We start from the raw sequence: 27453 nt of genomic DNA on the forward strand, positions 1-27453 counted from the left end.
AGAGCTGTTTCTATGCATATATTAATTCTTTGCACAGTTACGTAGGGCAAGCAAATTGTGCATATATGCATGATTAGAAGTTTTCTTTCTCTCTGTGTATCTCAGTGGAAACCAGAAAGTAGGCCAGCTGATTTATGAGGTGAGGAATTGAAATAGGGAAAGCAAATCTATTCTATCCCTGGATAGAAAGAAAGCATGTTATGCAGTTGGTAGATGGTTGCTCCACTATAAATGCTGGTGCTTTAGATTTCTTAGCAAGATGGCCACCAAATGGTAGGAATGTGCTTTTTGTACTAACTGTGCTAGATTTCGCTCATCTTTGTACCTTGAAATGTGTACAACAGCAGATTCATTCCTGTTCTTTATCCTTTGCTTCCATAGGCATGTCAGACTTTCCTCCATATTTGATCTGTTGGTTGCTACTAGACATGCAGCTAGCTCTGAAGGGAGGGTGGAGATTGGTGTAATGTCTGCTGACATCCCAAATGTTCTGATGCTTCCCTAAAGCAGTGGCATTCCTGTATGCATGCATGCTTCAGAGCATAGAGGTACTTGGGAAGTTCTCTCCCAAGTGAAAAGTTCTGAGTTCCCCAAACAGTTTTACTTTCAGATCCTTTCCGGTTTCTTATGGCCTGCAACCTGGGGAGAGTTCTGAGGGCCAGATAGAGAGGTCTGGAGGGCCGCATGTGACCCCTGGGTCTGAGGTTCTTCACTTATTAAATAGAAAATATTGGAATAGAGGGTCCAATGGTTTGACTTGCTATAAAGCAGGGGTCAGCAAACTTTTTCAGCAGGGGGCTGGTCCACTGACCCTCAGACCATGTGGGGGGCTGGACTATATTTTTTTGGGGGGGAAATGAACAAATTCCTATGCCCCACAAATAACCCAGAGATGCATTTTAAATAAAAGGACACATTCTACTCATGTAAAAACACACTGATTCCTGGACTGTCCGTGGGCCAGATTTAGAAGGCAATTGGGCCGGATCCGGCCCCCGGGCCTTAGTTTGCCTACCCATGCTATAAAGCATTTCCTTCATGCATTTGTGTGAGAGAATGTGCTTCAGAACTACCCCCCAAACCCTCCCAAGCTGGAAGATTTCTTTTTAAATAAGTTTGAACTAAAAACAGGTTAGCAACTTGCATTTATAGCCCGTTGTAACAAGAGTCAATCAGTGATGTACTTAGCCTGCAAGCTTCAGTGCATCTCAATATGCAAAATAGTTATTCTGCTATTAGCATGATTGACTTTCCATCAGACAAGCCGGTGCAAGTACATTTTCAATAGTTACTGAACAGAGAGGGTAAACTAGGAGGACACAAAGTACACACTCTGCAATAACATCAAACATAAGCTGAAAAATTACACATGAAGTTCATTACCGTAATAGGTAGCTGTGCCAAGAAGCCATCACGGCAGAATGCAAGCTTGTTACCATTTGGGAACTCTCTGGTGTGAAGATAAATAAAATGTGAGTGCCACGTCTCCTTCTAAAAATATTTGCTTAATATTCATCGGATTCTACAGTCGCTTCACCTTGTAATCAACCGTGGAGACTGTGATTTGGTAACAATATACCTGTAGTTTTGGATTGCGTGGACTGCAGAGAGGCAGGGAAAGGTGCTCAATGATTTAGGATTGTGGCCATACTTCATTTAAGCTGTGTGTGTATATATTCATTCATTCATTCATTCAAGGTGTATATGCTGTTGAAAACTGCTTTAGGGTTATTATTGTGGGTTGGAGTGTGTCTCTCAGTCTGTGTCCTGGAACACATTGCTTCTGTGCTACGTGGCAATTTATGTAGATTTCATTCTATGCAGATTGCTTGAGAGGCATCTGACACAGTTCATACCTGCTTGGATCTGTTGCCCTCCAGATGCTGATGGACTCCAACTCCCATCATCCTCATCCAGCTTGTCCAGTGGTCAAGAATGATGGAAGTGGTGGTCCACCCCGGCCAAATGGCTCTGACCCCCTGTCAGTATGGACAGGGATGATAGGAGTTGTAGTCCAAGATATCTGGAGAACACAAGGTTGGGGAAGGGTGGTCTAATTGGAGAGAGATCCTAGCAGAAAGAAGTTCTGTTTCCCCTCACTGTGGTCTCTCTGCCAAACATTTTCATCTTAGATCAACCTTCACTAATGTGATGCCCCTGAGACAATTGTACCAGTTGGGGCTGATGGGAGTAGTAGAATACCAACATATGGAGGGCCATAGCTTCTTCACTCCAGCTTTAGATTGTTAGCCCCACTGCTAGCTTCTGCTCCTCTGAGGTTATCCCAGTTTCCAGGTCTGCAAGTGCGACCAGTTCGCCTACGGGCCAAACGTTCTCCACACCTGAGTTAGATGCAACAGCATAAAGCAGCTTCTTCCTAGCAATCTTGCTTTGTATATACCTGACAACAAACTGCCACTGGCAGAAGGATTTTGCAGAACCTAAACCATTTACTTGTATTATTTATCCTTTAAAATGTGTGTGCTAATACTGAGATGGGCCAAGACATTGCTCCAAGTCTTGCAGCAGCCTTATTGGCTTTCTATTACAGCTGTGTTTGCACAGGTGAAGCAAGTGTTCATCCATTTCAAATGTTGGCAAACAGATTCTGGTGCATTTCACATTTGTGTTGTGTAGTCTTGACATTTCAGAGGGGGTGTGGAGAGGAAGGAACAACACATTCTGTTGCCAGCAGTGTTTCTAGTCTACGAGCGAAATGCAAGAACATCGCTAGACTCACCCCATGGCAGTTTTTCCTGAGCTAAGCTTGACGTTGCCCATTCACCCTGTCTTAATGTCTGTTGGCTGTATTTCAGCAGGTTGGGATTAGTACATGTTTTTGTTTGCTGTGCTTCCATCTAGATCAGGTGTGGGGAACCTGTGGCTTTCCAGAAGTTGCTGGGCTATAACTTTCAGCATCCCTCACCCAAGATCTGCATGGTGATTTGAGTCTCTTATTTCAAGCACCTGGGCAAAGGAATTTGCCTCTCCTTGTAGTGCCTGTTTTTCCTGATTGAGAATGTAAGAAGAAGCGTGCATTGGCTGAATTACCCAGTGGAGGGGATCTGCAGAAGTCCAAGGATGAATACCTCACATCTTCAACTAGGGTTGGGGGAAGATTCCCCCACACCCAGCCCAACACCCAAGATTGATGTTGCTAGTCAGTGTAGGTCAGAGGTGGAGAAGCAGTGGCCCTCCAGGTGGTGCTGGATTCTCAACTAGCATGACCAACGTTGATGGCAGTTGCAGTCTAGCAACATCCCCCTGTCCATGCATTTAACCTCCATAAATTCCTCATACCTCCTTTTTAAATCATCTAATCCTGGGGCCACTACCACATCTTGTGGGAACAAATTGCATAAGTTAACTATGCATTGTGTGAGCAAGTCTTTCCCCTCCTTGCGGATACCATTGTGGGCTTTGTTCTGAGAAAACAGCTCATAGAGTTAGACGGGATGAAGAGACCATCTAGTCGAGCACACACAGGACCGAACATACACATACACCAGCTTGTCTTCTGGTTGCCACACCCTCACTTCTTGTGTGCTCCCAAATGTGTTTAAAACACATATTTAACCCATTACTCATGTTCCCTCAATGCCTGCACAGAACTGGTCTGTTCATGTCTCCTTGGAGGTGGAGGAAGTTGCCACTTCTACAAGCTTTTTACTTACCTGTTGAGGTTGCTGTAAACACAACACACTTTCAAGCGCCGGCTCAGCCACTTGGCAAAGCTACTCTCCTCCCCCCACCCCTCTTCTTTCCCCTTTATTCCCAACCCCCGCTTTTCATTTTGTTTTGGAGGAATTTGCAAGTAACTTGATGTATTTGACACGTGTGTGACAGCTCCATGTATATGAGAAGAGATGTGTGTTATACCACCCAGCTGTGTGTGTATTTGTCTGCACATCAAGCAGGAGAGCATTCGCTTAGTCAGATCTGACAATCAAATGTGAGCTGATACTACCTCCACTCCAGAGTGCATTTTAATGCTGTGTGCTTTTGCCAAGAGCTTAACATTTGACAAAGAAATTGTCAGTATATATATTGCTACCCCATGCGTTTGAATTATTTTCTCTACCAGCTCAACATCCTTTTATTGTTCAAACATGAGAATAAGCCTTTTTTAAAAGAAGAAGTTTTGGTGAACTCTGCTTGAGGCTTAGCAAAACCAGACTTATCATTTCAGTGTGTTTAATGCCATAAATAATGTTAATATAGCTACATTCACTGTGTCCACATGCAAACATCCAAGTGTGCAAGTATAAATATAGATTTCTAAACTGCAGTACTTTTCAAAACTAACACAGAGTGCTTTTTCCTGGGGGTGCACAGGGGTACGCATACCCCTAAACATTTTGTGACTCGAAGTTTGGCCTCATTGAGGGGCAGTATATGAAATCTCAGAATGCACTAATGTGTTGCCTGCCAGCTTAATCTAAAGTTACATTCCGCTTGGTTTCACCAGCAACTCCATGTCACTTTCATAATGTGTCCCCAAAGAAGTCTGTAAACTCAGCGAGATCAGGCTACATGTCTGTTTTATAAATTTTAATGCTGTGGTTGTCAGTCCACTTAGAATCAGTGAGCTGCAGTTAAGCAAGCGTTGGATGGATTAGTCAAAGCTACCTGGTTGTGGTTCAGAAAGACTGACTGTTCTGTTGACTGTGCTGGCATGCATTGGTTTTGAAAAAAATGTGGTGGGAGGCTGCGGGGGACTTACTCTTCCTGGAACTCTGAATGGCCACAAGGGCCCAACCTCCAGTATCCATAGTGGCAGTAAAGCAGAGAAAAACCAATGTGATAGCAGCTAATTGCATCTAGGTGGCTGTTCCTAGACTTTGGAACTCCCTTCCTAGAGAATTTAACCTGGATCCCTCCTTGTTGTCCTTCCACTGGCAGATGATTACTTTTTAGTTCTAACAGGCTTTTGGGAACCGGCTGTTTTTAAGGAAAGGGCTGGAGCTGTGTTTCGTTTTGATTGTAGGCCCTGGTTGTTGTTGTTTATTGAACTTATATACCGCCCTATACCCGGAGGTCTCAGGGTGGTTCACAGAAGAGATCGACATTAAAACCACAATATAGATAATCAAAATAAAAACAACAATCCAATAACACCCCCCCCAAAAGAGCCACATTTTAAAAGGGCATAGGGTGTCCCCCCCATTTAAAATATCCTCATTGTCATCATCATTTTACAGCAAATTGTGTTTTGAGCGCACTGCACAACAATTCATTCTGGGACTATCTCCACTACAGATTTAGAATGCAATCCTGTGCACATTTACCTGTGAGTTAGCCCCACTGAACACAGTGGTGCTTTCTTCCCAGTAAATATGCATAGGCTAGTGTTGCCAGTCTTACGCCCTTTGCTCAGGGATCTCTGGAAACTCTGTCATTCTGTGAAAAGGACTGTGGAGCTCTAAGAAAATACTCAGCACCCTTGCAAAACTGTAATTCCTGGTTGTTGTTTTTAGAAAAGCTGTGATAGATAAATTGATATGAAAAGATACACACTTGTACTACAGAGATATCTTAGAATGCTTCATATTTATTTTGTTTTAAGACTGAAGGATGCATTTAACTCTGTTTCTATTTGATGGCTTCATTTAAATTAGTCTTGTATTACATACCTGCAAACAAATCAGAGTACTCAATAAAGACCAGACATAGGCTAACCTCTGCTTAAACTCTGTGCAAGCAAATCAGGATGCGTGCTCAATGCACTCTGTGTTGTTAGTCCTCATCTTGTTATTTTCTTACTCAATTTTTCCCATTCGTACATAGAACAATTTACATTGTTCCAGGCAGGTTTTAGTGATTTACCAAGTTAAAACAAAGTGTGATTGGGACATGCAATGCAAAAGCTAAATTTCCTTTGAGCATGTAATTCTTGATCCACATGAGGCAAAGACCAATTTGATTAGAGCGGATAAATGATCATGGTTTTTGGCTGACATCCCCTCCCACTCTGGTAGTCAGAGCTGGTGGAGGCTATGTAGGAAATGCAGATAGGGCAACACCAGGGTTTTCTGAGCTAATGACTCAACCTGAGAAATGCCATTTCCATAAGTACTGTAAAACTTAAAAATCCATTAGTCTTGTAACGTGATGCGGAAAATAACGATAAGCAAAGGAATGTAAAACAAAACCATAGATGTAAGCTGGGAAGAATTGGGTTGGATCCTTCGTCATAAACAGGAGCTTTTGTTTTTGCTTTCATTTACTCTTTTGCATAACAAGAGATTAGCCCCAGTCACCCAAGTTGCAACCAAGGATCTTTAAACACAACACACACTGAGGCTCCGGTATTACTGTACTATACATGCTCAGCTAGAAGCAAACTCTATAGAACACAAGGGGGATTACTTCCGAGTAAACTTTCACAGGGATTGCATTCCAAGGCCTCTTTATATGATATTTCACTGTCCAGTCCTGTGCACATTTACTCAGAAGCAAGGCCCACATTTTGATGAGGCTTACTCCCAAGCCAGTATGTTTAGGATTGTAGTCTTCCCTCTTTTTTTGTCCCTGAGGAGTCACCAAATAGGCTGTTTGTCCTACATCCCAGCAGATAAGAGCCCTCTGAGCCTGTCCTTCCTCTACAAGTTCTTTGTCTAACTCTTATTTTGGCATATAGATGACAGTAGTGGTGAGGAAGAGGAGCAGTAGATGCTGCTGTTTTCTCAGTGGCTTCCAACGTGGCCAGCAAGCAGATGGTAGCATTTATGGGGAAAAGGAGCAGCTGGTGACAATGGTGGTGAGGAGGTAGACTCACTAAAGAAGGTGTGGCATGGAGGGTTTCTTGCCAAACACCCCTCCAAAACTTGAATTCAGTGTTGGACAGCAGTGCATTAGTTCTAACACCTAGCAAGCCTATGACTTAAACCAACCAACCAACCAACCAACCAACCCAAAACTCAATGTAAATTATCTTTTTTTGCCTCTCTAGAAACGGAAACTCCTTGATGAACTTGGAGAGTGCTGGCTTCCATATTTGACACCAAAGGATGATGGCTTCCATCAACTGGTAATAGTTCAAAAGATTTGTGTTCTATATACCGGGAAATATTCCTTTACTACTTGAAATAGTTTGTTATTTTTATTCTTGAATTCCTTAGTTCATTGCTTAGAGAAGACAAAATTACTGAGGAAAAGCTGGCATGAATGTGCTGGTTCTGAGTCGTACCCAGTGAGGATGAGGAGGAGAAGGAGGAGGAGGAGGAGGAGGAGGAGGTGCATGCTACCACCATTCTTTCTCTGAAATTGCATAGCTTCATGTGATCGTAGGCTGTGTTCTAGAGTACACAGATTCAGTTCCTGGAGAACGATGACAAGGCCCTAAAGACTTAATCCATGACACTTGCAAAGGTCAGGCTTCCTGACACCTAGTTTTCTGTTTCTGTGGTCTCTCTCTCTCTCTCTCTCTCTGTGTGTGTGTGTGTGTGTGCTTTCACCATGTCAACTGCTCTTTGTGGGCCTTACTTGCTGGCCTCTTCAAGTATTGTGGTAAGTATGTCATGTTTGCTTCTGTTATCTGCTCAGGAGATGCCCTATTATATGGATTATATGGGTTGATCTGTGTGTGTGTGTTGGAGGTGGAACATATTTCAGAAGTGTGTGGTTTGAGTTTGATAACCCTCTGGCCCTCCCGGCCGTGCAGTTCTGTGACTCTTATGCAGAAAAAAGAAAATCCAGCCTGAAAATGATACGCACAAGTATAATCCAAAGTGGTATAGAGAAGGATTGTTATTAAAGAAACGGAAGAATATGCTAAAGTCCCTCTTTGACAATACCCCAGTCAAATGAGAAACACATGGAAAGACTTGGGTGAGTTCAGTCAAACTAAGTTGGAACATATTGAGTGAGATGAAAGACATAAAAAGGAATCTCTTATTTAGCTTGAACAGCTTCAGCAGGCGTTCCAACATTATAGCCATGTCAACGTTCTTGTATTGACATGTGGCCGAAAGATGCATACAAAGTAGCATCTTTTTAAAAAAATAATAATCTCATTTTCTCCCCCACTGATACAGGAAGGAAATGAAGTTTCTGTACCTTCTTTCTATTTCATTGTTAAAATAAGGTTAAGGTTCTTACATCTCCCTGAGTTAGAGCACTGAATTTTCAGATGACATCCATTAGGCCTTCCAAGGGAAAGGCCGTAGTTCAGTGCTGGAGCACTTGCTTTGCATGCAGGAGGTCCTGGGTTCTACCCCTGCAATCTCTAGGCAAGGTCGGGAAAGACCTCTGGCTGAAACCTTGAGTGCTTCTGCCAGTGAGAAAAGAGAATTCTCCCTGGGGCTCCTGTTAGCTTCTCCAGGACCAGTCACGTTGCTGCTTTGGGTGCTTCCTTGTACCTGTCTCTGCCACTTTGGATTCAGAGATCTGAACCCAACTCCCTTGGCTGAGTTATAGTAGATTGGTTGGTGTCCTTTAGATGTTTCGGACTCCAGCTCACATCATCCCTAATCATTGTCCATGCTGGCTAGGCCTGATGGGAGTTATAGTCCAAAACATCTGGAGGATAGCAGCTTGGGAACAACTGGTGCAGACAGTATTGAGCTTGATGGTCTTCTTCTCCTTCTTTGGCTATCACTCATAGCCAAGTAAGATTGTCTTCCATGAACACAGTCTTGATGGACCAATGGTCTGACTCAGTAAAAGGCAGCTTCCTATGTTCCTGTTATTTGTTCTGGTTTATTAATAATATTTTATAGGTTTTCCTATAGCACAGTTCTCAGTGACCTTCACAACAGGACATAGAAATTTTTAAAAATTAACAATAAAACCACAACAGAAGTATAATACTGCAGAGATGTGGTTCCCAAACTGCTTTTTCTCATGGACCATTTGAAAATAGCTGAGGGTCTTGGCACATGACTTAGTGATTTTTCTGCCTGTAGCCATTGCAATGCGCTATGCTAGATGCGGTATGAGGTTTAACTGAAAATTTGTAATTCTTTTTTCTTATACATTGTATTCCATAGAATTCAAATTGTAACACAAGAAAATACAAGAAATCAAAGAGGCAGTGAAAATGCAATTAAAAATCAATAGGAATCTTTAATTTGGTGGATGTGCTGCCTCTGAACAACAAATTCATAAATACGCAGCTGTGGACCAGCTGAATGAAGTTGGACTTGCATGGATACCCAGTCTATATACACCTGTGAGCTGCAGAGCAAAGGGTGTGTGTGCATGTGTGTTGTGGGAACACTATGAACTCTGAAACTTGGTGTGTGACTCTTCTGTTCCATGCCAAGTTTTATCTACGAAAACACACCTTTATCTCAAACTTAGTGCTGTAGAACTGAACCACAAACAGCTTAGTTGAAGGGCCATAGTTCAACTGTGGAGCACATGCTTTGCATTCAAAAGGTCCCAGTTTCAATTCCTGGCATCTCCATTTAAAAAAGGAACAGGTTCCCCAGTATTCCCATCTTTGGATCTCGGATACTCTTGAACTACAAATCCCATCATCCTTAGATGGCATGGCCAATGGTGAGAGGTGATGAGAGTTGTAGTTCAATATATGGGGACTCATGCTTTGAGAAGACTGGGGTAGAAGGTGATGTGAAAAAGTCTGATAGCCTAGACTAGTCAAGAGAAGACAAATAGTCAGGTGTGATAGAAAGCTGTGCTCTTATTTGTAAGTTGTCTTGTGTTCCTTAGACAGAGGGCATGACAACAACAACAACAACAACAACAACTACTACTACTACTATTATTATCACAACTAGGAATAATATGAATAATATGGAAATAAAATTGGATTGGGGGGTCCTGTCGGAGCAGTAAAAGAAGATGGGGTGGGCTGGTTTCCTTGAAGGCTGGCTGTATTTGTGTGTGGTGCAAAACCATAGTTTAATGTGACATGAACAAACCATAATGATTCACAGTGAGTCTCAGGCTTTCACACCTCCCTTGCCTTCTGTTGTGTGGCCCGAAGGAGGAGTTCAAAAGCTTTTACTTATTTTTTTTACCTAAACTGTAGTTTATTGTCTTGTCCAGACTGACATACTACAGTGAACATTAACTATAGTATGCTTCAGAGAAGCCAGTTTGAAATCACATTTCAACCAGTAGGTCTAGGGCTCACGGCAGCTTTTTCTGGCTCGTTCACATTGCACTAAAACATAGCCAGTCATGGTGTGTAAATGTGGCCCGTTTTCAGTAGAGAAAATTAATGCAGCAGTAGGGCACAGCAATGAATTTTGTATAGAAAAGAAGTTGTTTCAGAAGAAACCTCTTCAAAGCCTAGCACGATGATTCAGTGATACTTGGAACTATGTCATGAGTCTCTGAAGAGGAGCGTGCATTTAGGAACATCGACACTATATAAATGAGGTCTTCGAGTGAAATGTTACTATCTTATAATGTAGAATTGAAGTGCCAACTTGTTTATCCAGAGATTACCTCACTGGTTTGCGGTTTGCTGTTGTCACTTGAGTGACGAGGTCTTCCTGGCTCCTTCAAGCACAGGCTTTATGATTTGTAGATTGCTGAAAATACATAGTGGGGCCTCAAGTTTCTATGGGTGTGTTAAATTTTGTTCTAGGATAATGGACATGTTAAAAAATTAAGCATGAAATGTTTTGTATGCTTTTTGGAAGTGTCCAGTCATGCAACTGCTTTTATCTGCATGACGAGTGAGGTGACCTTTAATATTAGCTGTCAGAGATAAAGCACAAACTACACGGGATTTTTGTTTTGTTTTTTTGTTCCTTCAATCAGTAAAAGTGTCCAGTATGAGTTCCATGGGGTTTTTCTTTTTTTCCCTTTTTCTTTTCCCCTTTCTTGGTCTTCTGATCTCTTAATGCTTTCCTGATGTAGGACATAGCAGGATGACTGGCTGGAGAATTAAAGAAGACCGACCGGTATTCTGAGATGATGTGTTGGAAATGTGTTTCCATTTCCTGAATTTTTTCCTTCTTCTTCTTCTTCTTCTGAGATACCAATGTGTGATTTTTTAAAATAAAAATAAGCACAACATTTTTAGGGTGCTTTTAAAGAGCAGAAACCCCGCCGACACCATTTAAGATATATTGATAAAATACTTTCAAGACATGTAATCTTTAGTTCACAAGCCAAAAGGTAATGTGCCTCTCATTAGGCTGGCATTAAAATGTGGAACACATTAACTCCCAGTTTTTAACAGGAGAGTGAAATATTACAGCCTTTGAACAAGCATGGCATGCTTTCCCCATAGATGTGTCATTGCAGACTTTTCCTTTGTTTTTACACTATCTTCTTGTCATTCCTCCTGTTTCTTGAGACAGATTCACACAACCGCTGTCTCCTCAATCAAGACCCTATAGACCTTGGTGGGACAAGGCCAACAAATGCCGAGATTGCTGGCCATTGCTGAAAATTTGGTTTGTTTCCAACACATCTCTAGATCTTAATCCCATGTTCCAGTAGTGAGGGAAACAGGAACATTATCTGTTGTGGAGGGGGTTGCACTCTCTCAAAAGGAGTAGATGTGTAGATGGGGGGGTACTCCTGGATACAAGTGTCCTCTGTGACTAGGAGTGCCTTTCACCACCTGGTTCTTCAGCTATGGCCGTTCTTGGGCAGGGACCACTGTAGTCCATGGGTGGGTAACCTCAAGGCTGAATAGCTGCAATGCACTCTATGTAGGGCTCCAGCTGGTCAGAATGTGGCAGCCAAGTTGCAGATGGCGCACATGACTGACAACATGTGACACCATTGTTAAATATCCATCTACTACCAAGCCAGGTTCAAAGTACTTGTATTAATTTACAAAGAGCTGAACAACTAAAGATACCGTAGGCGCTGCCTAAATGCTTGTATCCCACCTCAGTCACTGCAGTCATCTACAGAAGTCTCGTTGGCTGTACCCAGAGTTGACGAGGCTCATTTGTGACTGTAGTAAGAAACCAGCCCAGTCCTATGCTCTGCTGGTAGAGATGCAGTAGGCACCTTTGGTTTTAATCTTTAAATTTCCGCTGAAAACTTTTCTAGGCTGCCAAGCTTATGCATGTAGTTAAGAAAATGTCAGTCTGTGATAGCTAGTTGATGGTCTCTGATTTTAATTTTTGGCATGATTTTTATTGTATATTTGTATGTTTGTTATAAACTGTTTTGATTTTAATTTTTTTTGAAAAACGAAGATGTGTTTAATGTGAGTCTGTAACAACATAATAAGAGGACTGATGGATTAAGGTGGTATACCAACCCATGACTCGCACCTAGTGTGGAGCTGGAGTCAGATTGGGAGCCTTGCCAGGAAGATGTGAATGAGCTGGAGATTTAATGAGCTCAAAAACTAGCAGAGTCCAGAGGCAAGTAGGAAAATAATAGAGTGGGGAGCCCCTGGCCCAGGGGCCAAATGTGACCCTTAGAATTCTCTGTTTGGCCCTTGGGACTCTTTCAAGGCTACACATCCTCTTCATCCGTACCCCTCACTGCTTTTACTTCACACCCTCCTTGAGTTTTTGCTTGGCTGGAGTGTGTACTTGATCTGATAATATCTCTTCTGTGCTTGGATGGAGGATAGAGATAGGTGTGTACAAAACTGGGCTATGGTACAAGCACCCATTGGCCCTGCTTACCACTCATATGTGTCCCCCAGAAGGGCACTTGGCCCTTGGTCTGAAATGGTTTCCCACCTATTGCCAGCTACTGGGTGACTGATTGCAGTTGGGTCGTCACCCTTTTCCTGAGTAGACCCTTGAGTGTCGATTATCCAGGTGGACATTTTGGTGACTTAAGCTGTTCATCAGATCTACTGCTGCCTACACTTTTGAGGTCAGTGGTGTGTGTGGCAATGAAGGAGAATCAGGGATCAAGGCAGGGCTTAGAATGGAGTCAAAAGCATTGGTGAGATGGGACTCTTCAGGCTGCCTTTGGACTACTGATGGCTCCTCTAAATCTTCAGTCGGTGTGGGTTTTCTCTTGAGGCCTTGATCCTCTTGCTCCAAAGAAGTCTCTCTATTTATTTGGTTGATAAGCCATAACTAACACCTCAAGTATGCAACTGTTTTATATTTATAATATATCCATGATTTTTCTTTACTTTTTAGTGGAAGACAAAATATTCAAAACTTGTCCTCAGAACTGCAGAGAAGATTCCCAAAGAGGTCCATGAAGAAGTTCAGGAAGCTTTTTTGACTTTGCAAAAGCATGGTTGTTTTTTCCAAGATCTTGTAAGGATCAAAGGGAAAGATTTTGTTACCCCGGTATCTCGTATATTAATTGGAAACCCAGGATGTACCTACAAATATTTGAACACAAGGTTATTTACGGTCCCCTGGCCTGTGGAAGGTTATGAAATAAATTATTCCCATCCTGAAATATCCAAGGCTTGCAAGGCATTAATCAAACTTAATTGCTACTTGCATAGAGAATCCATCCAGGCTTTGCAAGAGCAGAATTTGGCCGAAACAAAAGGAATGGAAGATTCTCCTGTCATCGATAGGCATCAGGATTATGCTACTTCCATTACAGAGATGGGGTCCATTCTGCAAGATCAAAGCCCTTCTCATGTCCCAGAGAATGACCATAGCCATCTGAAAGAGAGAACATCTTACAACTTGTCTTTATTAAATTATATGGATCCACAACAAATGCCGTTCTTGAAACAAGAGCCTTATTTTGGAATGGGGAAAATGGCTGTGAGTTGGCACCACGATGAAAATCTAGTTGAAGGGTCAACAGTGGCTGTCTACAGTTATAGCTGTGAAGGTGGGTAAAGCAAATACAAAAACCGGGTCTCGTTCTTAAGTGCGGTTTTAAAACCCCTAAGGCTAAGCGGTCGGTGCACAGAAGAGGCACCCAAAAACCGTATGCGCCTCCTCCCCCGCTTTCCCATGTAAGCACTTATTTAACCCTCTCAATCTTTCTGGATATCGGAGGGGTGGGGGGAGAATGAGAGGCAAGTGAGCTCAGCTATGTTTGCTGCAGCTTCCCTTATCAGGAGCACTTTAAATGGATTGAAAAGTTGCTATAATTAACCTGCTGATCAGGAGCCAAGAAAGCAAAACCTTTCAAATCTCTGCTCTCCAGGTTCCCACAGATACCTATTTCCAAGGCTGTATTATTATTATTATTATTATTATTATTATTATTATTATTATTGCTGTGATTTGACATCTCTCTCTCTCTTTTATTGGGGCAATTTTTCATATATGAATTCATGGTTCAGCTCTGTATCGTTTTCCCTACTTTCCTTTCTTTGTAAATAATATGCTGCTCTGACTTTGGAAGGAGATTTTTACATGTTTTCACAACATTGCACAGATTCTTGCCCAGGCGTGCTAAACTGTTATGGTCCTGTCAGATGCTTCACCTTCCAATGTAGCATCCCTGTTGATGGGGAAAGTAATGTGGAATATTGGTTCTGGGTTTTTTTTAAAGGCTTTTTATGTGACTTACACAACACTGCTTAAAAAAACAAAAACAAAGCTTCACTGCTATGGATTCATACAAACTCTGGACAGTCAGGATTCTGAAATGTGCAGGGAGCCTACATGATTACAGTGGACTCCCTACTTCACACAGTCACCCTCCACAAGGGGTGAAAAGGGTGCATTTAGCATGCTTCTTAGCACAGCGCTGCCTTTACTAGGAGTAGAAGGCATTAAAGCAGAAGGTCTCTAGCCTGAACAGTAGCAGCTGGTGGGGCTCACCTGACTTCCCATTGCCTGTGTTGCTGCTGCTTACCAGGAGGCGGAAGGGGGGGGCAAGGTGGTAGCAAGGTTGGTGCAGTGCAAGGACTGGAAACCTCTGCCTGAGGGGCACCTTAACTATTAATTGCTATGTTCAGATGTTACACCAAACCTATGATTTGCTTTTACCCATGTAAGCTCACTAAACCATGGTTTGCAACAGGCTGCCAAGCCACGATAGCATACCACATTTTGAAGCTAGTTTGTGCTAGCTGTGGCTTGCATTGTGTCTAGATTCACAAACAAATAAACAATGGCCATTCCTCTGGCTCAAGAGACTGTTGCACTGTGCAGACTGAAGTGAACATATGGATGAGGAAATGGAAAACAAAAGCAGACAAGAAGCTTTAAACCACTATTTGTCTTTTGAATGTATGGGATCATAAACCATGATGGTGGGTTGTTAACTTTGGTTAGCATAAACCATGGTTTGGTGCAATGTCTGAATTGAGCCAATGGCTCTGCTTGCTTCTACATGCAATTTTAGAAGCACTCTTTCCATGACTTCAGGTAATAACCCACTCCATAGCAATTTTGTTGAATTTGTAACCATTTCTGAAACATCAACCACCCTTTCTACTAGGAATGACATATTTGTTACTTCCATTTATTAGACTGAGCTGCATGAAGGAACGTAAGTTCTCACAACATTTAGGATTTCATCACAGATTACTGTCGAAGGGTTGGTTATGGCTATGCACTTCATAAGCACTTGGAATGGATTGGCCAAAGAATGTAGTAGTTACTGAAGAGGGAGCATCCCTTTAACAGCTGAAGCAAACATTTTAGGTGTCTCTGTTGGTACTGGGATTGCACAATGATTCCTTGCACCTGGGAAGGACCATAGCTCAGTGGCCGAACACATGCTTTGCATGCTGAAGATTTCAGCTTCAGACCAGGTACCATCAGGTGATGACAAAGGCCTCTCCTTGAGACACTGTAGAGCAAGGGTAGTCAACCTTTTTATACCTACCACCCGCTAATGCATCTTTCTTGATGGGAAAATTTCCTTACCGCCCACCAACGCTCAATGGAAAGAGGATTAAGCTTGTGCCGTAGAACCCTCTTTGGCCCACCTAGAATCTTGAAATGTCCACTAGTGGGCGGTAGGGACCAGGTTAACAACCCCTGCTGTAGAGCCTCGTCAAAAGAGACAATATTCTATATGTCAGGATTGGGGTATCTGTGACCAGATGTTGTTGGACTCCAGTTCCCATCATCCCTGACCATTGTCCATGCTGGATGGGGCTGATGGAAGCTGGAACTCAACAGCATCTGGAGGACCACAGATTTCTCCATCTCTGCTAGGGATGGACAACTTCCATGGAGGCAGGTAGCTCTCTATGTTTCTCAGGTTCCTCCTTCACTACAGGCATTCTCACCCCTCTTGCCTCTCACACTTTTTATAGTTCCCACTTGTGTGAGGTTCTTCAGCGGCAGGGGTCCTAGAGAGAAGCTCTTGTGAGTGACTTCCCTGGGAATATTGCACAAAGCTGATGTGGTATGGACCTCACCCCAAGATCAGTACTGAGATAATGAGGGGAAAACTGATATGAAAGGTGAAAAGGAGTGTGGGCAGAGGCTCGGTCTCTCAGTTAACATGGAAGAGAAAGCAGAGAGCATATGAAATTACATTTCTAAAAAAGACTACTTCAGAAGTGAATGGGTTCATATATTGTCCTAATGATTGCAGAAGCTGGAACTTCAATGCCTATGTAAATTGTGATCCTTTATGAAGTCTGTAACTGGAGACTCTGCTCTGCTGAAGTATTTCTACACTCAGACCTTTAAAAGGGTGACTTCAGCTAAATCGGGACTCTGTTTTTCAAGGTGCTGAGAGCTTCCTGAGAAATACTGATATCTCTCCAGTTTGTCTGGCCCTTATTGGGAGCGCCAGAAGCTCAAGATCTCCCTAGCAGGGGAGCGAACCTGGCAGAATATGTGCTTGGTGTAGTGTTATATGATAGCATTACCTTTACAAAAGTGCCTTTGTTTCCCAATTTACTCTGAACAGTTTGATCAATAGCTACCTTGTGTTTCTCTGCTTGGCAGATCGTGGCGGTAACCCATTCATTTTGAAAATCCAAGGAAACTTTTCAAAACTGTTGCTACTTGCTAATAGGTTGATTAAGCAGAGGCGATTAGCCCTATTGAATAGAATGTCATAATGATCCTTGTATCTTTCTGTGGGACCATTATGGCAATTGTGTCAGTGGTCAGAAGAGGCATCCTCTATATGCATCTTTCTTTCTTTCTTTCTTTCTTTCTTTCTTTCTTTCTTTCTTTCTTTCTTTCTTTGTAATATTTTCAAGAAGCCTTTGCCACAGAGCTAATTGTAGAAGTATGGAAGTTAATACATTTGTGCTTTCTCTCTCTCTCTTCCATTGTTCCAGTCTATATGCCTCACAGATTGCTAGATTTCTGCCAATGAGCTCAGTGCAGTTCATAGTTTTGGATTTTAGGTTACAATTTAATAAACAGTGCAAAAGGGGGAAGTTGCCTGGGAGGAAGGAAGAAGAGAAACAAATTGAAGTTATCGCATCTGCCAAATGAGTCCTGGGAGATGAGTGGTTAAATGACAGTTGGCCCCAGCCAAGTTGATGGAGCGAGCCTCACTGTCTCACCTCTTTGAGGCAGCCAGTTGGAATGATTGCCAGTGAAGGGAAGAGTTAAATGGCAATTGATCCCAGTCAGGCCAAAGAAGGGGGCCTTGCAGTCTCACCTCTCTAATGCAGCCAGATGAAATGACTGCTGTTGGAGGCAGTTCTGGAATGCAAAGAGCCAAATGCACACAGCTTACTATATAATACCTGATCTCAAGAGTTTCTTGGGTGGATGACTGAGTCCTTCATACAATGAAGGAATGCTGTCACAATATGTGTACTATAGACCTGTTGCAATGAAAGATTCCCAGAGCAAGGTCTCTGCCAGTTTACCTTTGAGTGGAGCACCTTGATCCTTAACACTGGGGATGCTTGCTGCTGAAAACGCGTCACACCAGATTTCTCCCAACAGCTGCTTCGACTTCCTGTTTGCATTTAGGTATACAATTAAACTTGTTGACATTGATCTATGTAGTTCCTTATAACTTGAGTCTTAGCAGTTGGAGGCTGCCTCCTATTTCATGTACACTCATGACAGGTGGAATTCACTAGTCTACTTAAGCTAATAGCTTTTAAAGTTGTAAATCTTTTGAGAACTGGGATGGAGAGCCGTGAATTTAATATTTACCCGTCACCGCTAGTCTTGACAGTCCAAGCCTGTTGTTCTCAAACAGATTTTTCCACCATTATTCTGTAGGGGGCAATAGTTCTATTTTCAGAGAGCGTTGACTCTATATGGTTATGTTGCTGTGTACGGTGACCCAGAATGTGAAGGCAGAGATTTGGTGTTGAATCAATTAGTGAAATTCTGTCTCTTGCAGCCTTGTCCCATATAATAGTTATTTCTACTCCTAGGATCTGTGTGGGGATACCTTGGTCTGATTGCCCAGGGTGTCTGTGTATCTATTCTATCTGATCGATCAATCAATCAATCAATTGATTGATCAATTGATCTTTTGCATTTGTATCTCTCCTTTTTCCTCCATGAGCTCAAGGTGATGTACATGTATTTGTAACCATATTTATTCTTATTCTTATTCTGTAACCAGAATAAGAATAAATAAATAAATAATTTGTATCCTGCCCATCTGGCTGGGTTTCTCCAGCCACTCTGGGGATGTAGGCTTGATGATGGGCTTTGGTGTGTGAGCATATATTAGATCCTGGAACTTATCCCCTAATTTAGTTATCAGTGACTCTTGAAAGTGGATATAGACTAACATATATGAATAATTGCTATAACATTCTCGTAGTGCGTGTGTGTGTTTTCAATTCTTTCTATTCTCTGTAACATGGGTAGGCTGTTCTATTGCGGAGAAAGAGTTTTCCTTTCTGTGGATTCTTTCACCAGTATTGTTCTTGGCCTGCTGCCTCTTAAGCCTTGCCTGAGTGTGTAAATCTTAGAGTAATAAACAACTGGATCTGTTAGTTGACAAGTTAATGTTTAACAGGCTAACAAACCAGTGATTGACTGCAATGGTGACCGATCATGAAAGGCTTATTACTTCTGACTTTCATAATGTACAATTTGTGTTGTCCCTCCACCCCAACACAGAGTACTTTATTATTATTATTATTATATTTATTAAATTAAAAAAATATATATCTTGGCTAAGCAGAGCAACTGCTACTTCATTTCCACTGCAGCTGTGATTGGGCGAGAGCTGACAGCTTCTTCGTTGCTAATGACTTTATAAACCAATTGGAATGTTCCCGTGGATTGATAATTGACCAGTAATCCCTTCTATTTGCTGCTTAATAGATGCAAGGTCAGTTAGCAGTAATTTGTACAGCCTGCAAGGAACTGTGTTTGGAGATTTTCCTAGCAATACTAATGAGTTTAAAGACGTCACCCTCTGGGAGGAAAAAAACGAAAACAAAACGGAGGTAATCCTTGCAAGCAAGGCCACTAACTTCCAAGACTGCCCAGTTCTAGGGGCATCTTCCTCAACTACAGAAAACATGTTGGAAAAGAAACCGTTGTTGACAATTCTGGAAGAGAGCACAGGGGCAATGGAGAACTCCTTCAGACTTATCTTTTATTGTCTACTATCACATACTTGCTGTTTGGCGGGCCTGTAGTGCAACAAAAAAGACGCCAGAAGATTTGTGATATTCAGGATATGCATAGGTTGGAGATGAAGTAGTGTCACCACTCCAAAACTTGCATGCGCACAGTATTGAAAGCGAGATTGCTTGTGACCTCCCCAATAGCATCACGAGCACTAGTCAAGCATACTCTCCAGTCACTCTTACTTTGCTCCTCCCCGATGGGAGCGGGGTGAACAAGTTAGGAATGCTTGGTATAATGAACCGGGGACTGTGCTTCATTGCCACTGAGGAACATAGGAAGCTGCCTGAGTCAGACCATTGGTCCGTGTGCACCGCAGCTCTTTCAGTCTTTCCCAGCTTTCAACCAGGGACCTTCAGCATGTAAAACATATCCTCTATAGCAGGCTTCCTCAAACTCGGCCCTCCAGATGTTTTTGGCCTACAACTCCCATGATCCCTAGCTAGCAGGACCAGTGGTCAGGGATAATGGGAAGTCTCAAAACATCTGGAGGGCCGAGGTTGAGGAAGCCTGCTCTATGGCCTAACAAGCCATGATTACTAGCCAACCTGAAGCTATGGTTTGTTGTTGCCTTGCTGCTCATGGCTTCTTAGGGTGTAAGAAACTAGATCCCTGGTTTGTTTATCCCACTTGCTGCAGGGGAGGAGCAAAGTCAAATGGTTGATACACTATGATAAGCTAGAAAGTCAGGGGGTCTAGAAACTTTTTGCAGGTGTGTTCTGCAGCATGTCATTGACACAGTCGTAGTGGTGGATTTATACTGGACCACCCATCCATCATTCCACTTTATAAGTCGTTCTCCAATATTACTGCATTTTTGCTGTTGATAGGGGGCATTCTTTCACTTCAGTGCAACAGAAGCGGGAGAAACACCATTACCATTGTCCATTTGTAGTGTGAAAAGTTATAGGATTTCGGCAGAATGTAATGGGACATGCACCAACTGGAAACAAATCAGTTTGTCCACAAAATTTTGGCAGACACCAACAGTACTGAAAGTGGAGTTTGCATGTAACTCCTCCGATAGCATCCTGAGCACAAACCATCATGAATGCACACTACTGGAGGGGCGTACATGTAGTCTCAGTGCTGGAATGGGGAATTTCCTGGAAACTCCATGTAAACCGTCTTGCGTTCCATTACTGGGAGCAAGGCGACACACAGATAAGCAAATCCAGTACCTAGCCCAATCTGGAGATACTGGCAATGGAACATAGGAACATAGGAACTTTTGCATGCACACCATCATCTCTGCTACCCGGCTGCAGCCAAAGTTTATGTCACTTTGGAGCAACTGACGTTTTGAAAACAAGTAGCAGCTTGCTCTTCTATTGTTTCCAAAATAGCACAGTGGGAGTAATCCGTTTCAATTGGTGGTGATAATTATAAGTCACGTTAGTTGAGAGGAACGGCAATGGCAGTGCAAGAGCTATATTTGAACTCTACGCTTAAGCAATAAAAGGGGAGAAAATGATCAAACTGCAGAGGAGAGAGAGAGAGAGAGAGATGCTTTAACGAGTGCATTCCAAAGGTGCTGGATTTATGAGGGCACCCCAGGAAGCATTGATTGAAATTGCTGTCTCTGATTGTAGTTCCATATTTTATTGAGGCCATATTGTGAACAGCACAAATGAGGGGAAAGCAACCTAACAGACAAAATTAACCCTCAAAAAATTACCTCTTTCTTCCACTATCTGGATCAGATTGCATTGAAAGCTCTTACCTGCCGTTTTCAGAAAGTGTCCCCTGTTCTAATATTGTTAAGAGTTCTTCCCAAAAAGAGGTAGAAAATATTGAAGGCCCTTGAAAACAAGTTATTATTGATTCTGGCAGAGTTGCTTTTTAAGCTGTTTGCCACCATTGCTTATTTTATTGATGTCACAATCAAGAGTCCCCGGAAGGAAGGAACAACTATGGGAATTAGGCCCACATGCATACTTAAAAGAAGGGGGGTGGGGAAAGATGAGTGTGTTTTGGTACCAAATCAGCTGGGAAATCATTTTCATATTTTATGACTGACTAGTAAAGCCCTAGTCTAAATAAACATTGCTGCAGCCTCACGTGATGGATGGCTTGAATATTGAGAAGCCAGGAGGTCAGTGTTGGTCCACAGGTTGGTGTGTGAAATAATGAAAGTTATAAATCTGTTCTCCCACCCTAAAGTTTTTTTTTTGGGGGGGGAGGGTGGAAATTGAAAATTGATCAGGATAAAAACTTGCAGAAAAACTTGCACTTGACACCTGTTTGTATGCACAAACAAATTGACACATTTATCCAATTTTGATGTTTTATAGGGTTTGTGGCAAGGCTGTTGATTTTTCTTGATGTCTTGTAGAACATAAAAAGTTGCCTTATACTGAGTCTAGTCCAGCATTGTCTACATAGACTGACTAGTGGCTCTCCAGGATGTCACACTGGAAACTTTTTCTGGTCCTACCTGGAGATTGTATTTGGGATTTTCTGTATGCAAAGCATGTGCTCTACCACTGAGCTAGGACTCTTCCCCACATGGCTTTGCAGAGATCATTTGCTAAGTCCCTTTCCAATCCAATGATAGCAACAAAGATAGTTGTTGTTTTGTTTCAGAATTTTTTTGTCGACTAACCATATTGATTTATCTATTTAAAATGCATGCAGCTAAAAGCAATAATTTTGAAGGAAAACCACTTTCCTTTGTTTTTCGATGATGCACCATTACAGCAGGCACCAAAGCAGCCCATGGAATATTGCATTGTGAAAGACTGTTAGAAGCTTAGAAGTCAAATCGTTCTTCACCTTCTTGCCATTCCGATCTCTCATGATTGACCATGTTGATGGGGAACAGAGATTATCTTCCCTAATGAAAAAGGAGATTGTTTCCAGGTCTGTTAAATTATTTGCTTTGCTTTCCCTTTTCAGAACCTGCCGCTGATATTCTCGAGGAGAAGACTCCAAGTGGCAGAGACCCAGCTGTCTGGCATGTTGGCTTGAAAGTTGCTTGGGACATAAAGAACCCGGGGTTGGCTGTACCCCTTTACCCGGGAGACTGCTACTTTATGCTAGGTAGTATCTAAAAGCAAACATGGTACCAATTTCTATTTCTTTTCCACTTTCTCACCCCTCCTTGGTAGGGGCAGGAAAATAAGGAGAGCAATAGTAAAGGTAAAGGTACCCCTGCCCGTACGGGCCAGTCTTGCCAGACTCTAGGGTTGTGTGCTCATCTCACTCTATAGGCCGAGAGCCAGCGCTGTCCGCAGACACTTCCGGGTCACGTGGCCAGCGTGACAAGCTGCATCTGGCGAACCAGCGCAGCACACGGAATGCCGGTACCTATTTATCTACTTGCACCTGGGGGTGCTTTCGAACTGCTAGGTTGGCAGGCGCTGGGACCGAACGACGGGAGCTCATCCCACCGCGGGGATTCGAACCGCCGACCATGTGATCGGCAAGTCCTAGGCCCTGAGGTTTTACCCACAGCGCCACCCGCGTCCCCTAAGGAGAGCAATAGTCAGTTTAAAAAAACAAGAGGAAAGGAAAACATGTGCAGGAGGGGGAAAAACAAGAGGAAAAGCACTACTATGGGAGGTGAAGGGGTAGACTGTAAGCCTTCACATCTAGAGATTGGGAAGAAGAAAATATACACAGTCCATTATTATTATTATTATTATTATTATTTGCTTGACCAAAAGAAACAATATCAAAAGAGTGTTGTTGTTGTTGAAAAATATTTTAATGTGCAAGATGCAGGAGGACACTTGTTGAATTACATGGGGGGGGGAGTTATGTACAAACAATGCTTGTATGTAAATGCATGAGAGTCAGTGTGGTGTGGCTCTTGCACTTCAGTGCACAGATGGAATCAGTGAGGAAGTGGGGCCAGGGCCAGGAAGTATGGCTCTGCTCTCCCCCTTGTGTGATTGCTGAACAGAGTAACCCCTTAAATCAGGATGGGAGACCTGTGTTTCTCTGGATGTTGAACTCCAACTCCCATCAGCACCAGCCAGCATTTCTGGCGCTCAGGGATGATGGGAGTTGTAGTCTGGCAACATCTGGAGTTCCACAGATTCCCCACACCTAACTTAATTCGCTCTCCTGCCTCAATGTTGATTGTACTGGCAAGAATAGACGCATGCATGTAGTGGAATTCTGTGCTTCTTAAATTCTCTCCAGTCACATCAAACCAAACCAAACCTTGGGTCGGTGTGAGCTTGGCTCATTTCCCCTGATACATACTTAACTTTATATACTACATCTCATGCCGTGTTGGAAATGCAATATAAAGAACAGCTTAAAAAATATTATTTTATTTTAACACCGTAACAACATCCTGATCATGTTTATATGGAGACATATTAAATTCTTCCAGTTCAAGTGTATAAATCACTTATTCTGACCAGTACTTTATAGGGACCAACTGGTTTGGATATTTATAGGGTGGGGGTTACAAGTTCCTTTCTGTATTTGTAAATCACTTGCAATCTTTTTTGTAATATTTGACAAAGGTTTTTTTTGGGGGGGGTTCAACGTTGCTCTACCTTAAAAAAAACAAAAGCTTCTGAAAGTAGCTACTATATTGTTGCTAGAAAAAACCTAAAATATATGAATGCTCAGTCTACCTATATGGGCCTTGAGCTTCTCTGTTCTCCTAGCTTACAATCTGGTATACCCAAGTTAACCTACTGTAAGGCTGAAGGACACATTTACCTTTGGCTCATGAAAACAATTTTGTAAAAGTACAGAGGCTGAGATCCAGAATACAGTTGAGCTGGAGAGTGCTCAGCTGTGTTCTGGAATTCAACCTCTTTAGCTTTAATCTGCTGACCTGCCCCTTGAAAGCTTCATAGCAGCTCAACCCTTCTTGCTGCCACACTGATTGGTGTTACTTGTTGTGCGGTAATCCAGGATAGGGACTTCTCTGTGGTAGTGCCCCATTTGGGGAACGCCTTTTCACCGATGGTGTGTCAGTCATCCTCACAGTGGAGTTGTCAATTTAAGAGGCACTTACTCAACTGGGCTTTCGGGGCATCCTGGTGTGGGGCTAAAGCCTGTTATTTAATTAGGAGTTTTAAGTTCTTGAGTTTGAATCTGTTTTTTATGATTCAGCAATGTTATCGTTGTACATTGTACTTTATGGTTTCTGTATCTACACTGGAAGTAAACAAATAAATGCTTTTCTCCCATAGGATTCTTTGGGTGAATAGACAACCTACTACCCCTCACAGCAGTGATGGAGAACCTGTGGTCCTCCAGATATTCTTGGACATTATCCCCAGCCACCATGGCCAATGGTCAGAGATTATGGGGTTTGTAATCCAGCAGCATCTGGAGGGCCAAAAACACACACAGTGTGGTATAGCAGTTAGAGTGTCGGACTACAGCTGCTGAGACCCAGCTTCAAATCCCCACTTAGCCATAATAATAATAATAATAATAATAATAATAATAATAATAAATTATTTATACCCCGCCCATCTGGTTGGGCTTCCCCAGCCACACTGGGCAGCTTCCAAAAAATTATTAACATACTGTAAAACATCAAACATTAAAAGCTTCCCTAAACAGGGCTGCCTTCAGATGTCTTCTTAAAGTCTGGTAGTTGTTGTTCTCTTTGACATCTGGTGGGAGGGTGTTCCACAGGGAGGGCGCCACTACCGAGAAGGCCCTCTGCCTGGTTCCCTGTAACTTGGCTTCTCACAGTGAGGGAACCGCCAGAAGGCCCTCGGTGCTGGACCTCAGTGTCCGGGTAGAATGATGGGGGTGGAGACGCTCCTTCAGATAAACTGGACTGAGGCCATTTAGGGCTTTAAAGGTCAGCACCAACACTTTGAATTGTGCTTGGAAACGTACTGGGAGCCAATGTAGGTCTTTCAAGACTGGTGTTATATGGTCTCGGCGGCCGCTCCCAGTCACCAGTCTGGCTGCCGCGTTCTGGATTAGTTGTAGTTTCCGGGCCACCTTCAAAGGTAGCCCCACGTAGAGCGCATTGCGGGAGATAACCAGAGCATGCACCACTCTGGCGAGGCAGTCCGCGGGCAGATAGGGTCTCAGCCTGCATACCAGATGGAGCTGGTAAACATAATACTCTGAACCAGTCACGTCTTTAAGCTTCCTCCACCTCATAGGATTCCACCTCATAGGATTGTTGCAAAGCTAGAAGAGAGGGAAATGTATCGGGTGCCCTGAGCTTCTTTGAGAGAAAGGCAGGTTAAAAACGCAATTAATGAAGGGGCAGCTAACATTGCTGCTGCTGCTGCTGCTGCTGCTGCTGCTGAGAATTAAATAAGGTTTCTCTTCTTCTTGTATTTGGAAACGGTCAGTGCTGCTTTGCATGCCAAACACCTGAGGTTCAGTCCTTGGCATCTCCAGGTTGGGCCAGGAAAGAATCCCTGTTTGAAATGCTGGAGAGTTGCTGCGTGTCAGTGAAGACAATACTGAGCTAGATGAACCAATAATCTGACTCTGCATAAGGCAGCTTCCCTGTGTTCTGTGTAATGACCATAGTCCACAGCGTAAATAAACTTTTGGTATATTTACACTGTGGACTGTGAACAGTCTGGTTCCACGAAAAATAAGTGTATGACATAAAAGAAATATTATCATTAATGAAACTTGGAAAATACGTGAATGATCCCTGCACCCATCCAATCTTCACACAAAGCACCCAGAAATCTTTGGCTATAGCTAGTGGGAGGGCAGCCCCTGTGCTGACAGTGATATTTTGATATTTACCGGTAAACAAATCATTATTTGAAAATCTGACCAAGGAGACTGTGACATGGCAAACTGATGGTGAAACCTCCAGCAAGTGTTCCCTCCCAAGAAGCAGAGTTTTTAAATAGGTAATGGAGTCTATCTTCCACAGCGTACTCCCCACATAAACAAAACTGGAAGGCAAAAGGCATGTTTCCACATCACCCCTCAGCAACAGAAATTGCACTAATTGGCCTAATTCATGAACTCAGGATGTGCCCACTTCACTGCTAGAGCCTCTGCTAATTCTGGAAGCAGTATTATTTCCTCAAATATTTCTGCATCGTAGATGCCATAAATGATGTATTAAGACAAGCTAAATGTGCAACCAGAAACCCCCACTTCTTTCAAAGAACTGGAAAGAGTGAGTGCATTTTTAGTATTTTATTGCTCTCTTTTTCTCCCCCTCCAAAAGAATTCCTGAGGTCTTTCTCAGCTCTGGTGCTGGAGAATATAATAAGACTCTTTGTTGTGCTTTGAGGGGGAAGGTGTTAAAGTTGAAATTTTAAAGGTTAGTTCAACACCTGCTTCTTAAGCTCTTGTCTCCATTCCCCCCGCCACCTCTCTTTTCAGGTGAATATTAAGCCACACCTTGAACTGTGCAGTTTGCGTCGAAAATTGATCATCACCTTTTCCTCTTAATATCAAAAATAGACTTTGATGGGTTATCTGGAAACGGTGTTCTCCTTTCCCAGACAGAAGCTTTTTACGATAAGTGAAATCTGATCTTCATGTCCTATGTGAAAGAGAAACAGTTTAGCTCAATACACACACACACTTGTAGAGGGAGTTTGGGCTGAACTTTGCCGCCTCCAGTACTCCATCAAAGGGGTGTCTGATGCAAAACGTTATGGGGGAGGGCATGCAGTAAATCCATAGCACGTGGCAGGCAACTGGGGCGGCCCCATCTGCTGTGCCCCACAGCATGCTTAACTGAGGTTGTCATGGTCTTTGCAGTCTCCCCCACCCCTAATCTTTAAGAGGTAGACATGACCGGATTTTTCAAGCAGATTTACAATTGTCACTAATTTTTGCCTACCGTGACTTCAAAACACACTGGAGCAAAATATACTTCGGGCTTGTTCAAAGAGGGAAGACTTGCTTCTCCACAGCTGTTTCCTATAGATCAAATGTTGCTTGAAGGTTATGGGGTTTAAACACGGCATGAGGATGTATTCAGTGGCCTCTTTTTCTGGCGGGGGGAGGGAGAGAGGAGTTCATGGGGGAAGGGGACCGAGCAAATTATATATTTCAAGGAGCATCAAAAAAATTATTTTCATTAACTAGAAGTTGGGAGCATAGACTTGGCTGAATGGGCTGTGGTTGGAGATTTGCAGCATTAAATGGAAAAAATGAA

The 27453-nt window shown here is 42.8% G+C and overlaps 1 protein-coding gene across 11 annotated transcripts in view; it reads left to right on the forward strand.

The window, feature by feature from the left end:
* FTO (FTO alpha-ketoglutarate dependent dioxygenase) overlaps positions 1–27453 on the forward strand; it is a 261131-nt gene that overhangs the window by 38076 nt on the left and 195602 nt on the right. For all 11 annotated transcript variants that reach the window (XM_081018527.1, XM_081018522.1, XM_081018521.1 and 8 more), the window contains exons 2-4: positions 6953–7030; positions 13050–13710; positions 22266–22409. In XM_081018527.1, the coding sequence (XP_080874653.1) occupies positions 6953–7030; positions 13050–13710; positions 22266–22409 (883 nt within the window). The remainder of the gene's footprint in view (positions 1–6952; positions 7031–13049; positions 13711–22265; positions 22410–27453) is intronic.

Source organism: Podarcis pityusensis (assembly GCF_964106645.2).
Source record: "Podarcis pityusensis genome assembly, chromosome: 8".
NCBI classification, from domain to species: domain Eukaryota; kingdom Metazoa; phylum Chordata; class Lepidosauria; order Squamata; family Lacertidae; genus Podarcis; species Podarcis pityusensis.